Source organism: Panthera tigris, chromosome B3 (genome assembly GCF_018350195.1).
Source record: "Panthera tigris isolate Pti1 chromosome B3, P.tigris_Pti1_mat1.1, whole genome shotgun sequence".
Classification (NCBI taxonomy): domain Eukaryota; kingdom Metazoa; phylum Chordata; class Mammalia; order Carnivora; family Felidae; genus Panthera; species Panthera tigris.
The window spans coordinates 36,672,821-36,687,431 of NC_056665.1; the positions used below are offsets into that span (position 1 = coordinate 36,672,821).

A 14,611-nucleotide genomic window follows, 5' to 3' on the forward strand; every position below is an offset into this window, starting at 1 on the left:
ACCATTGGCTGTTGCCCGGAGACCCTCGGCGGCGATTGGCTCCAGCTGTTGCCGCTCATCCGCCGGCCCGCAGGTCCCGCCTCCACCGTGATCAGGTTAGTGTGCGCCGCGGGTGCTGGGGGCTCGAGAACCGAGCGGAGCTGGTTGAGCCTTCAAAGTCCTAAAACGCGCGGCCGTGGGTTCGGGGTTTATTGATTGAATTCCGCCGGCGCGGGAGCCTCTGCAGAGAGAGAGCGCGAGAGATGGAAATGGACAAACGGATTCATTTAGAGCTGCGGAACAGGACGCCCTCTGATGTGAGCATTTGCCAAAAATATCTCTGTCGGTCCATTCTCCTACTTTGTGTGTGTGTGTGCGTTGGGGGGAGGCACTTTTTTTTGAGGGGGGGGCGCCCGGGAGGTGTGGGTTTCGGGGTCGGACTGCAAATGAATTGCAAGGTTGGGGGGTTGCAATGCCATCCGAGCATGTTCCGGCTGCCGCCGCCGCTGCTGCCCTTGGTGTGTGACTACCTGTGCGTGTGCTCCCGCGTGTGCGAGTGTGGGTGCGAGAGTGTGCGTGCGAGTGTGCACCCACCGGGGGCCAGCGGGCGCACGCGTTTGGGTCGGAGAGAATGAGGCAAAATAACCCTCTGAGCTCGCTGCTCCCTTGACTCCGTCTGGGGGAAAGATTAACGAGGCAGAGGAGGAGGGGGGCTGCCTCCTGGATTTAACAACAAAAAAAGGGGGTTTTATATTTTATAAATGAATCCCCCCTTCCGCCCCCCTCCCGCGCCTTCCCCCTCCCTTTCTCTCTCTCTCTCTCTCGCTCGCACACACACAATAAGTTTTGGGCTTCGCGAGTCCGGTTTAGTTTCTGATAAATGTGGGCCGAGGCCCCCGGGGAGAGCGCGTGGGGAGGGGGCTGCAGTGGAGTTGGGAATGGCTCGAGTTTAAAGTGCGTCTTCATTTCTTTGCAGTGATGAGGCGAGAGACGGGGGAGCCATATTTGTAACTTTGTAGTGTTCGTGAACGCGCCCTTTCTCTCCCTCCCTCCCTTTCTCTGCCTCCCTTCCTCTCCTCCTCTTTCTCCCTCACTCTTTCCACCCCACCTTCGGGCCAGATGCTGATGTTTCTTCCTTTCCTTCCGAAGGGAGGATAAATTGGAAGGGGGGAGGGATTTTCGAACGTGCTAAGGCACAGATAATCCCCGCGCCTCCCCACCTCGAGCGATCGCTATTGCAAGTTACCCAAAGGCTACGTCCCGGTCCCCCCTCGCCCCTGCTCCTTCCGGCCTCGCTGAGATGCCAGCCTTTGAGCCCTGGCGCCCCCCGGCCAGGCTTTCTCCAGGGTGGGCTCCTCGGCAGCCATTCGGCGCCTGGTTAATAAATGGGCACGGGAAACTTTGTCAGGACGCGAGCTGCCCAGACCTGGTGCCCGTGGTGGGTATTGGCCGGGTCCAGATTTATGCGGGCATAGGAAACACGCAGCTCCGGGATGGGAGTTTGCCTTCTGGTCGCCGTTATTGATTGGGCAGCGGCGGGAGTACGGCCGGAGGAAACTTACACGGATGGGAACTGGGAGGCTCGGGCGAAAGCCCACCCCCAAGGAGGGGGAAGGTGAGGGTGGGTTACTCGAACGCTCGTTTGTATTTCTGTCTCCCTCTCGCTTTCAAACAGTGTTTTATGTGAGTTGGCGGCTCAGCGGAGACCCCGGCTCTGGGGCGGAGACCCTGGCCGGCTCCTCTCGCGGCCCCTTCCGAGACCCGGGCAGCGCGGGCCGGAGGACCCCTCCTCCAGCCTCGGTGGCCAGGGTTCCACAGAGTTGGAAGTTTGGGTAGCACGGTGCGCTGACCTGTCGCCCCTTCAGCCCGTTAAAACCCGAATCCCTGGCGAAGGCAGGCCTTGCTTCCTCTTTTCTCTAGTTCCTCCCCCAAACCTGAGTGAGACTTTTGAAAACAAGATCCTTTTTGTGCCCCCCCCCCCCACCATAACGCAGCTGTGGACTGTAGACGTGCAGTGCCTTATGGCGCGCAGGGCGGGGAGGGGGTGGCGGAGGGAGGGGAGGGGGTGCCCGCCGAGAAGGCAGGAGTTTCCGCGAACAATTTGCCGGCGGTTTGCCTTTCTCTGGCCGGTTTCATCCCCGGTTAGACCCCGAGCCGGAGGATTTGGGGGCTGGGTGTGGTGATGGGGGAGGGGGCCGGAGCCGCGGTCTTCCCGCGTACTTTCCGGAAGCCCCCCGTGCGGAGGGGGAAGGGCGCGCAGTGGGGGGCCGGGGTCGTGGCGGGTAGGTGTGGAGGCGCGGTTCGCCAGGCCGGCCCCAGCCACCCGGCCGGCCAACTGGGAGCGAGATCGAAAGCGGGTCGAACCGGCTCTTTAAACTTCCCCGAGTGTGTGCTGGGGGAGGGGAGCGCGCCGCGCCGAACTGGGAGCGATTTCTCACGCTTCGCCCCCTCGCCTCCGAGTCTCCCTGCCCACTCGCCTGCCCCCTGCCTCGAGGCGGGGTGGGGCGCGGGTGGGGATGGAGGGGGCACTTTCTGCACATTTGGGGAGGAGGGGGAGCGAGAAAGCTTGCTAATGAGGGACAAAAGGGGTGGGGGAGGAGGAACTATTTTTTTGTAAACGTTCTTAAGACAAATAGCTCTCGGAGAGCGCCCCCTGCGCCCCTCCCCGCCGCGCTCCCCCCCCCGGGGGCCCCCACATACCCACCTTCGGAGCCTCTCCCAACTCGGATCCGGGGGCTGGTGGCCACGCCGCGACGCCGAAATAGGACGAGCAGCCATGTTTCCCGGGTCTCGCGCGGCCCGCCCCGCCCCTCCCCCATGGCGCGGCCGGCGCCGAGCGCGGGGCTGCGAGTGCGGGCGCCGGGCTCCATGCGGCGCGGGGCGCGGGCCGGCGGGCGGGCGGGCTGGCGCCGGGGCGGCCGGGCCTCGTGCGCACGGGCCGGGCGCGGGCGCGCGGGGCCGGCCCCGGGCGGGCCTCCTGGCTTCCCCCGCTGCTTTGGAGCTCGAGGTGTTGTGTTATTATTATTATTTTTGCAAAGGCCAGGCCCTCCGGAGGCCGAGCCCGAAGGGCGCCGACGCGTTATTGGGGGGCAGGGGCGGCCGCCGGGGCCCTGCTCGCCTGTGGCACGACTGCCGGGCGCCGGGCTGCCATTTTGTCACCGTGGCTGTTGTCGCTGTGTATGGGGGGGGGGAATGGTGGGGGTGGTGTGCGGAGTCTTGCGCCATCGCCCCGACGGCCCCGGACGTGGAGGCAGCAGGGGAAGCCGGCTCCGGGGACCCCCGGTCGTGCTGTGGGCCCCGATGGGGTTTTCTTCCCCGAGACAACGGCCTGAGGCTTGGCTGGAGCGTCGCGGCGGCGGTCGCCCAGGGAGGGCGACGATCCTCCCCGCAAGTGCTCCCCCCCACCCCCCATCGCTCTCCCTACCTCCCCCACCCCCTCTTCTTTCCAGTGTTTCGCCCTTCCTCCTGCTGGCGTTTTCAGACGTAGTTAAATGTGGCCCTAAAGACGTACTGGTCGCCCGGGTGTTGGCTCTTTCGGAGAAACTGATAGGAGGGTCGGGGGAGAAATTAAACATGAGGTTTCTTTTTCGGGAGGGGGGCGCGCGCGACTCCAGCGGCCCTGACTGGAGCCAAGGACAGCAGCCGCTTACCCGGGAGGGACGAGTTGTCGATGTGTTGGGGAAACGCCCTCCGGGGCTGGGCTCTCCGGGAAGGTAGGTCGCGCCCCGTGTTTCAGGTGGGTGTTACAGCGCCCTGCAGTCTGCGAGGGGAGGCCCCCCTCCACCCCAGTTTTCCACTGCCCCTCCCCCTTTTATTTTTGCCCTGGGGAAGGCAGTTCACGGTAGTAACCCTAAACCGAAAAGAGAAGGGAATAAGGTTAGCTTTTTTAAAAAGTAAGCGATGTCTTTCTGCCGACCGCCTTTCTGCGTCACGTCTCTGGCTTCTCTCCGGGACTTTTTAAAAGCCGATGTCAGTGCTGGTTAAGCACCTCTCTGGTTAAACTCTGGTGTCTGCATGAGACTAGCTTTGATGGCAGTGCCTGGCAAAGGCTGCCCAGGAAGCCAGGTTTAACTTTGACCTTTGGAATACGTCGCATGATGTTTTCCAGACTACTGCCTAATTGGGTTCATGTAGCCTGATATTAACTCCAGTTTATGCAAGCCAACCAAGGATCCACAGGCAGAAAATTGAGCTGGGGCTCCGGATGGTCATGGTCAGTGATGTTTTGTTCCTGGATTGCTGCTGCTGCTGGTAGTTTTGAGTCTGGGGGCTCCATAGTGAAGGTGGGTTTTGGAGCTGCACAGACCTCTGCGTTTGAATTCTTCTGGCCAAAAAGAGGTAGGGTAAGTTAACCTGTCCTTGTGATCTTGGGCAGGTAACCTAACCTCCTCTTTAAACCTTCATTTCCTCATCTTTGAAAGGGGACTAGTGAGCTGGTCTAATGAGTAAGTGACAAAACTGGCTTGTTCTGGCCGTCAGGTGCCCAATATGCGATAGTGTTGGTCTTGGAGAGATAATAGAGCACAACTTTGAGCTTCTCTGCAGTTCTGGACAACAACAACCACCACGACAACAATAATAATAGCGAGTGCTTACACAGCACCATGCTGTGCCTGGCACAATTCTAAGTGGATTATACAGATCAATTAATCTAGTACCCACAGCAGCACTGTGAGGCGTAGGTACTGTTATTATCCTCATATTACACATAGGGAAATTGAGGCATAGAGAGCTTATCACAGCCAGTCTGCATACTCATCATCTTACTCTCTGTTCCATCTCCTGAAGCACCTTTTTATTTTTTTTTTGATCAGACACTAAGGGGAGAGCTTTTTCTTCTCTGGCTTTAAAATAGTGCCACCTCATGAGACATTGAGTTTCCTGTCATTTAAGGTATTGAAATGAACCCTGGACGGCCTCCTGCTTGAAGATACTGAGGTGGGTGGTCAGGACCGGGGGGCTCTGAATTGTCATTTTAAGGAGGGAAGCCATACACTTTCCGAGTTTGGTTTAGAACATCACATCTGTTGACGCTGAAATAAGTCTGTCCTTTTAGATGTTGGGGTACACATTTTAGTAATGAGAAGACTCTTAGGCAGTGGTTTGTATGGGATCCTGCATGGAATGCATTTTCTGTTTTTATTTGTCACCATCTGCATCCAAAAAACTGAAGAGAATTGGCATGTCCTCTTACCTAAGATGTGGTATACTAGTAACAATTCATGGATCATCTCACTGAACTCTCCTAACGACTAATTAAGGGTAGGCAAAGCTGTGTGACATCCTCCATGTTGTGAGGGTGGTCCCGGTATGCAACAGAGTTGGGTTCTCCTACTGTAAAACCAGAGGCCTCTTTGGTTGGAAATTAGGGGCTTTGAGAGTTGTCTAGTCCATCACGTCCCAAACATGGCCCATCCATCATCAGAATCACCTAGGGAGCATGTAAAATGCAGATTCCTGGCACCCCTAGATGTTGGTTTAGCACAAGTGCTGTCAAATTCAGGGTCAGCTGCCTGTTTTGGTATCATGAGCTAAGAATAATCTGTACGTAGAAATACTGCAATCAGTTTGATGATGTGGAACGCTTAACTTTGAATTCCAATGATGTGAAATGTTATCCTCCCCCACCAAAAGAATTCCACTTGTCTCGTTAGACCATCATTACCCTGACCCCCGAGTTGTATTTATTACAGATCTTAAGTTTCATCAATAAAAGAATTGTGGAAATTTGTTTTCTGTCATTATAAAAGTGCCTGTGTTGTATTGTTAGTTTTGCCTCTAGGTAAAGTTTACTACCTGGCCCTTTACAGAGAAAGCTTGGTGATCCCTTTCTTAGTTGGGGGAAGAGAGGGCTGGGATCTGGATTTTTTTATTTTATTGTTTTTAATTCTTAAATTTTTTATTAAGCATGTGGCAGACCATTCATTTGGGTGGTGCTCTAGGAGTGTTTCCAAGTTCTTTTGTGTGTGCCCTTTAACTAGTTGATGCCTAGTGGAAATTGGCTTTGATCCAAGAACCTCCATCAGAAGAGAAATTGTCCTCATTACCAGTTCAGAATTGAGTGCCCCTTCTATCTAGAAGTTCTTCTGTGTAACCAACTAAAATTCTTCAGCTTGCATACTCCGTATTTCAAAAGGGTGTTGTGTATCTTGTAGTTCTGTGGTTACTCTTCAATTTCAAATGTCTTCTCGGAGCTTTGAGGCCTGCAGAAGGTGCAGCAGCTGTGTCCTCCATGGCTGACATCAGACCCTCAGAACACAGATCATTGAAAGCCACAGATAATCCTGAAATCTCTGGTCCTGCCCTGCTGCTCCCCTCCCCCATGCATGTTTCCTGGGGAACACACCCTCAACAAAGTGGCTTTGAGTTTCAGAGCCTTCTTCCTACCTCTAGCCACTTGTGCCCGAGCTAATGAGCAGAGGGAGCAGGAGTAAGACTGGCCAGGCTGAGGGGAGGAGGAGATAAATCCAAGGGGAGGAATCTCAGTCCCCACAACTTTGGCGTATGCTTTAAGGTCAGCGGACTGCAGACCCAGGTCCCTGTCTTGGCCGCTTTTGCACCACCAGCCTTTCAAGGTGACTTACGCTAGACTTACACAATCCTTTTTATTTGTAATACAGGCACCTAACTGAGCTTTGGGGGCTGGCCATCCCAGAGCCTCCGTCCGAATGAATGATCCCACGTTGAAATAAAAAACTCGGGGACTGTTAGTGACCCGTTATGGATATCGAATCGGCTACTCATCAGGCAACTCCTCCCCCCTGTGCCTGCCCCCTCTACCTTGGTGTCTCCGCCTGGGAGGGGAGCACAGAGCTTGTTGCTGAGTGGTGAGGAGCCCTGGTCACATGAGCTTGGTTGGCCCAGTTGTTTGGCCTGAGTTCTGAGACGAAAAGGAGGCTCATTACTCTGCTGTCCAGAGGCGGCCACTCCCTCACGGATGTGTACTGCCGGGTCTCCCCACCCCATTTTGACCTGCCCACCCCCTGCCCTAGCTAGTTGTCTCGGCTCCTGGGGAAGTGCGCTCCACCCATTCACCCACTCCGCATCACCACCGCTTTCCTCCCACGAATACAGAGAAAAAGGGACCCGACTTTGAATCTTAGAATCTTACGTTACATTGAAATACAATTGTACACATGATAAATACCCAACAGTGATGTTTTCATTAAAGAGATGGAGTTGGGCAGGGATGGAGAATTGCGAAGGCACCTGTTACTCAGAACTTGTCATTTAATAAAATTTGTTGAAACAAGATGAGCCAAGCACCCGTGGCCCTGGGCCACCTGCCCGGACGTGGAAACAGCCTCCTTCCATAGAACCAGTTGTCCTGATGATATTTGTTCATACAAAAACTGTAAACAAGATAAAATATCTTTGCCCTCCCACACTAGTCCCTGTCTTGTGCCCAGCGAGCCACACCCTGCAACCCCCATGTATCCACTCGCATTTATTTTGTTTTAGCCCCACGGCTGCCCTGGGACGCTCATCTATCTTCTCTACCAGAACTTGCCCTAGGCAGCAGATCTAAAAGATCAGCTTACTCCTCCACTATCACTTACCCTAATGTGGATTAAAGTCAAGGCTGTCTTTCCCAGAGATATTTGCGTTTGGAGATTCCGGTTTGGTGAGCAAATTAGCGGAGGGCTATTAAAGACTTGTGTGCTGTTCTCAGTTTTGCTATTATTAACTAACTTGGACAAGTTGCTGGGCTTCTTGGTGGGGCCTCTCTGTCTCCTTCACTCTAAAATGAGAGTATTGAATTGGATTGGTGGCTTTCAAACTTCTTGATCCTAACAGTACAGATATGTTTTGCACCACTACCCGGTAGGTATATACGTGCATATGTTCTACCAACAAATGACAAGACGCTTCCTTACTACATGTAAAACATTTCTGTTCATTAAAAAAAGTGTGCTGGCTTTGACCCATTAATTGATCGCGTCACTTGTTATTGTTTGAAAGACATTAAAAGATGAGTATTGAGCTTCCTTCGCACTCAAATGTTTGGTGGTTTGATTTGGGGGAATGAGGGAATGCCATGTGTAGCTTTGTGAACTCCCTCCGTTGAGGGTCAATAGTGATTTCTCCAGCTTTTCAGCCAGCTCGAGGGGCGCCTGGGTGACTCAGTCCTTTAATGTCTGACTTCGGCTCAGGTCATGGTCTCAGTGAGTCCGAGCTCCGCGTCGGACTCTGCTGTCAGCACAGAGTCTGCTTCAGATCCTCCTCTTTACCCCCACCCCCTCCCCTGCTTGGACTCTCTCTCTCTCTCAAAATAAATAAAACTAAAAAAAAAAAAAAAAAAAGCTGCTTGTCCCTGGGTCCCATGTTCTCCAACTGCACACTCTCTCCTTAGTTCTAGCTCTTTCCCACCCCAAACCTTCTCATGGCATTAAGGAATCCTTATCCTAAATTCCTACCCCCAAGTGGATGCCTTCCAAGGTTCCTGGTTGTGCCAGTGGCCCTCAGCCAAGCCTGTTCCTCCACCCCCTTCTCTCCACGCTCACCACCCAGTGCCTTCCATCCTTCAGGTGCCCCACACTGTGCAGGTTGCCTGGGGCCTGGCTTCCACGTTTTCCAGCGTGGAGGAGAGAGGGTGAGGAGGGTGCCTTTGGCTTCTGCTCCCACCCAGCCTGCCTGGGGGGTGCATCCTGTCTCCCCTACTTCCAGCCATGGCACTTGGGCAAGCCCCTTCACCTCACAGCGCCTCCCTCCTTTTGTCTCTGTAACGTGACGATGTGATAGTACCTACCCCACGGTAAGCACTCAGGAAACCAGAACTGTCATTGGTATTATGCTCTGTCCCACTGGAACCGCATAGTTGGCATTCGCTTTAAAAAAAAACAAAAAACAAACAAAAAAAAAGCCCATACATTAACAACACATGTTATATAAAAAAGTAACGTTCGTTTCAGTGAGAAAAGAGGTTAGAAGCTAGAGATTCTTAACTTGGCAGAAGTCTTTTCCCCACGAGCAAGCAATTCAGTAGTAAACGCGTGGCTTCTGGATGTGAGTATAGCTGCACAACTAACCATCACGGTGCAGCTCCAGCCATGGGTCCCAGGTAGTCTGTGCAGAGGGTAAGGTCACCACTCTCTCTCTCCCCCGGACGGGGCGACGGCACTGTTCCTCACCGCCCTCCCAGCCTGCCCCCTTGCTGGCCACCCCCGCCTTCTTCATGGAAAAGTGACGCCTGGTTTCCTAAGAAATGCCTAGCCGGAATCTGTGCCCAGCTCAGGTGTCCTCGGTGTTTCGCCCTGGGCACCTAAGCCGCTCCTCTCCTTCGGACCTTTTCAAGCTTGTGGTGTTTCTCCCATCTTCCAGCCAGCAGAAAACCTCACTTGATTCTGTGTCACCGTGGCTGCTGCCTAGCTCTGTCTTCCCATTTACAGTCAGACTTCCTGAGTTGTCTAGAACCACCTTCTCCATTCCCTCACTTCTCTCACACCTCAACCCTCCTCCGTCTGCTTTGCTTCCTAAACAGCTCTAAAGAGACTTCACTGTCGTCTTCTACATCACTCCTCAGCAGCATTTGCACCCTTGACCTTCATGAAACGTGTTCCCTCCCGCGCTCCCTTTCTCCAGTATGTCTCCTACTGCTCTGGTCACTCCCGTTTCTAGTGTCCCTTGCCCTCCTCTCTGTGGCCACGAAGCATTTTGCCCGATCGGGCCTTGGGCCCTCTCGGTCTGCATTCCCTCCACACCATGTGGTGTCCTCCCGCACCGACAGCTGAAAGGACCGTGCTCGCTCTGTGACTGATGTGTGCGTCCCCGCCCTGGACTCCTGGCTAAGCTCGGGACCCACCCGATGTCTCCACCTGAGTGTCCCCAAATCACCCCACAAGCAAATGCCCAAGAAAGAACCCATGACCTCTGTAACCTCCGTCCTCCCCTGGATGCGCCGCGACCTTCTATCCGTCACGAGTCCTGTCTATTCGCAATACCATCCTCTACTCCCTGCCAGCTGATGTTCCTGCATCAACAGCCCCCTCGAGCCACGCTTCAGACTTGAGCCAGCATGCTCTCGCCGAAACGCGGATGTAATTGTGTCGCCGTGCTTCAAATACATGGTGTTCTTAGGAGAAGGTTCTGCAGGGACTGGCCACTGGTTGCCCTCATCGTTTCCCTCACCGCCTTGCCACGGCGCTGGCCTCACTCACCGCCTTTATTCCTGCATATCTACTCCAGGCCATAACAGCCACCATCACCGACTTCGCATCTAATTGTCTCCACCAGCTCCCTCACCCTCCACCCTCCTCAGCCCTGGGTCTGGTTCTTTTGTTATGAAACTCTTACAGAAATTTCCTTCACAGTGCTTCAGTTGGTAATTATACATTCCCGAATGTGAGTGTTTTAATTAGCATCTCTGTCCCCCCGTGTAGCCGCATGATTTAAAGGCCCTGCTTTTGGTACACGTCACTGTGTGCTCTCGGAGCGCAGCACCGCACTCGGCACACGGTGGGCATTCTAGAAATGAAGGTGAATGAAGAAACCAGGGTCCTTGCGTGTTCTTGTCATTTTCATCGCCTTCTGGAAAGCCAAGCACAAGCCCCTGAAACAAAGCATCAGAAACAATGTAGGGTTTTTTGCCCACCAACCCCCTCCCCTCCAGCTCTCCCCTGGGTGAGTGTGAGCTCTTCCTCTGAGTGGGTGATTCACACTTTCTTAGCGCCCTGTGCTTCTCCGATTTTTCCGGTTTTTACATCTGAACCTCAGCCCTAGTTTGTCTGCCTTTTAGTTTAGTGGATTATTCACACACAGCAAAGCAGAACACCAAAAAACTGATAAAACACAAAAGTATTTTTCAAGGTCCAAATAGTTCCTTCCTGCATGTCAGTGGATTGTGTTAGGAGACTACCGCTCTACTCTGTGGCTTATTTTATTTTTAATTTGGTCACGAAAGTTCATGCCATACAAGAAATGCCTGTACCTTACCAAGCACTCTTTCCTTACTCAGAACTTCCCAGCCCTGGTGTGTGATGGGTTAGGGGTGAAGAGCATTCTTTACCCTTCTTTGACAAGCAGGGAAGGTGCAGGGCTCTGCCTGAGATCCCCAGCAGAGGAAGCATCCGTTGCTCTGTGTTAGTAGGTGCTGTCTGCTTAGGCTGTGTGCACAGACCCACCAGAGTCCTCTCAGGCCATCCCGTAGGGTCCGGCGAAGGCAACCCCCTGGGCTGTTCTGCAGATGTCTTGTGAGGCTCAGACATGTCTGAGGTGAGAGGATTCCATTAGCAGAGTGGGAGTGAGGAGGCTTTCCCCCCTAGTTGTCCTCCAGCTGGGAATAAGGAAAAGGCAGGGTTCTGCTGCGGGCTGGAAGAACAGGAATGGAGGGCCAGAGTGAAGTCTGGACGAGAAAGGCCTGTGGTGTCTCTGTGAGCAACATTGTGCTGGGACTCTGCTGTCAGAAGTGTCCAGAAGGGCCAGGTCACTGGATTCTGCTGCGTCCCTCAGAAGTCGGGGGTGGGGGGGTGGTGGTGAGAGAGGAAGAGAGAGAGCGTGTGCGTGTGTGTGCTTGTGTGTGCGTGTGTGCGTGCGCGCGTAGGGGGCGGGTTGAAGCAAGAACCTGTAATAGTAAATTTAAAAGGATTACAGATTTCTTCAGGGGCATGCATCCCGTGGAGGCCCTCATCCCCCATTATGTAACCAACTTTTCTGTAGCTGCTGGCCTCCCCAGCAGGCCCAAATGGCGTGGCTGTGAAGGGAGGGTGAGGGGAGCCCACTTTCACTGACACGGCCTGTGTGCCCAGCATCCAGAATGATGCAGGGAGTTCTGTGAATGCCACGTAAGTATCTGGGTAGCAGCTTGAATTTAGTGAATGCAGTTCCTATGTTCTGGATTGGGGGAAGGGGGGCGGGGGAGGGGGGTGGTACACGAGCTGGGTGGGGAGTGGGTTGCAGACCAGTGGAATTATGGTTTCTGTGGTGGGGTTGGGGAGATAGAGCATGGACAGGGGAAAGAATGCATGTGGCTAGAAAGGCAGATTTCAACCCCAGCTGTGTATCAGAACCACCAGGGGAGCATTTTAAGAAATTCCCAGGCTCTACCCAGCTACAGAATCAGTCTCCGAGGGTGGTGCCCAGTCAGTGTATTTTTAGACTGCTCTAAAGGGGGCTCTAAGGCACAGTTGGGAACCGCCACATTGAGGCAGGGTGCAGAACTCCACAGCAGGTAGGAGGAAGTAAAGTAAGTGGAGGTAGAAGACGAGGAAAATGGAGGAAGGAAAACAGGGAAGGGGAAAGAGGGGTCCAGAATCCCCCCGCCGCCGGGGTGCCGGGCTCTGGTCCTTGGCCTGGCCCCCTCACGGGCCTACGTTCCGGCTCATCACACTCGCACGTGAACCTGGACCTCACGGGGCTGCTACTGGAGTGTCTGTCGAGTGAGGTTTCTTGAGCAAGACTGCACTTGGCCCTTCCTTGATCTCCAGGGGACCTTTATGTAAGGAGGACGGGACCCCAGGGCCAAGCAGTCGGGTGTCTCGGGCCGGGCCCGAGCCGCTGACTCCACTGTTAGAGCACACCCAGCAGGTTTGAGCCTCAGCTACCTCGTCTGTAAACTGGTGACTGACAATAACGCCGGCTTGTTGTCAGGACCGAAAGAAATGTTTGTGCCGGGTGTGGGTCGCGGATAGCCCCTGAAGGCTAGTGGATTCTAACCAGCCCAGGCTTGAAGGAGTGTTTGAACCGGGTTGGGGAGGGGGCAGCCTGTCTGAAGAAGGCCCTTGCTCTGAGGTGTCTGAGCCTGTGTGTGGCCGGAGCAATTTTGGGGAGAGCTGTCTTTGCCTGTCCCAGAAGGAGGCCTCCCCTGGAGCTGCTCAAGCAGGTGGGAGGGGGCTGGAGGAGCCCCGGGCAAGAGACAGCCCGAATGCTTGCTTGCTTGCTTGCTTGCGAGCTGCAGACACCCCTGCCCCAGGGCCTCCCTCTCCCTGTGGAGTAGGGGTGACTGGGCTCTCTGCCTGGCTTCTCTTTTCTGGAGCACTTGCTCTGCCCGCAGGCCCTCCTGCCTCTCAACTCCCCTCCTGGCTGCAGGACCCCAGGTGTGCCTCAGTCAGGCCTTTTTCGTTCAGACAGCTCCCGATGGGCCTCCTCCAGGAAGTCTTCCTCTACTGACCCGGACGAAAGGGTGCGATTCATGTCCCTCCTCCCAGGTGATGTCAAGATGCAGAAGTCCCCAGGACTTCCAGCTGTGCTCTCCTCTGCGCTAATTTCCATGGCACCTCACGTCCACTGTGGCTCAGCTCTCTGTGGGGTCAGGTTCGTGTCTCTTTATTCCCCCTGCCTGAGGGTGGCGTTGAGGGTTTGCAGAGACCTGAGGGTTTGCAGAGACCGGGGCAGCTCCCCTGCAGCTGGGGGCCCCAGGAAGGCTCTGTGATGATGTCATGTGTCTCCAGCCTCCCGCCTAGCTGCCTGTGGGAAGGATCTGTCTGTTCTGGCACAGGGGCCTGTTCCATATGGAGGGCCGGGAATTGGCCATCACAGTCACCCGGGGCGTTCCTGCCATTTCTGCCTGTCTCCTTTTCCCTACGGAGATTCGGGTGCACCCTGGGTGCAGCCTGGGAAGGGTGGGCAGGCATGCACTTTGGTACAGCTCCTCAGCTTTGTCTGGAAGGCTTGGAGAATCCTCTCTGCAGAGGTTGGCCTGCCGCCATGATGAGTGGCTGTGCTCCTAGCCCCCGTCTAGTTTGCGGCTCTGTTGCAGATGTGCCTGTGTAGAGCTGGTGTGTCTGTCCTTTTAGGTGTGCTCTGTGAGTCTCGGGAGGCTTCTCCCAGAGCAGGGCCCTCCCTCTAGGGCTGCTGTTCTGGGTGGAGGTGGAGGAGCTGCGGTCGTGGCAGCAGAAGTGGAATGCTCTCCTCTTAACAGTGAAGGAGTACGTGGTTCGGGGCAGGCATTTGGCCTCTGTAGGCACTTGGGAACCTTCCCTCAGTCCCAGCGGCCAGTGTGGTCACTGCCAGGAGTGGCCACAGGGGAGTGTCTAAAGTGGAAGTGCAAATGCATCTGTGAGTTTGACCAGGGGCCATAGATTCCAGCAAGGTCGGGATCCTGGTCTGCAAGGTGCCCACTGTCCTGGCAAACCAGACTCGTCTCGGGCAGATGCTTCGTTAGTAGCCCTGGGAGGCTTATGACGGCCACAGATGTCTCTGGTGATAAACAGCACTTGGCCGGCTAGCGTCTGATGTTCACCAGAGTTATGAGGGTGATTTCTGCAGATAGCAAATACTGTGGAGGGGTCATTCAATGCATCATTTTCACATATTGATTGAATGACCACTGTGCACTGGGTAGGCATTCTGCATGATGCAGCAGTGAACTAGACAAACTTCTCATCTGCACTGCCCGTGCGGTGCTCCCATTCCATTGAGGGAGGTGGTCGGTAAAGAGTCACGATGCCTGTGTGCTAAGCCCCGGGAAGACAGAGCTGTGCTAAAGGGGGTGTGTGATCCCGGAGGGCCTCTCTGATGAGGTGGCATTTGAGCAATCACTCGGTAACCTACACTGGACATCTGGCCCCCGTGAACCAGAACCTAAAGTATCTGATCTCAGAGTACCTACGAATCATCCTGCTGACGAGCAAGTCGAGGCCCAGCGAGGTTAAGGTGCAGATTCGTGAGGTGATAAGTAGGAAAGATGATGTGATAG

The 14,611-nt window shown here is 54.7% G+C and overlaps 1 protein-coding gene across 1 annotated transcript in view; it reads left to right on the top strand.

Moving 5' to 3' along the window:
- Positions 1-218: 218 nt before the first annotated feature.
- Positions 219-14,611, top strand: part of ANP32A (acidic nuclear phosphoprotein 32 family member A) — a 40,138-nt gene continuing 25,745 nt past the window's right edge. Inside the window, exon 1 of the mRNA XM_042988519.1 lies at positions 219-296. Within this exon, the coding sequence (XP_042844453.1) occupies positions 243-296 (54 nt within the window). The 5' untranslated portion in view covers positions 219-242. The remainder of the gene's footprint in view (positions 297-14,611) is intronic.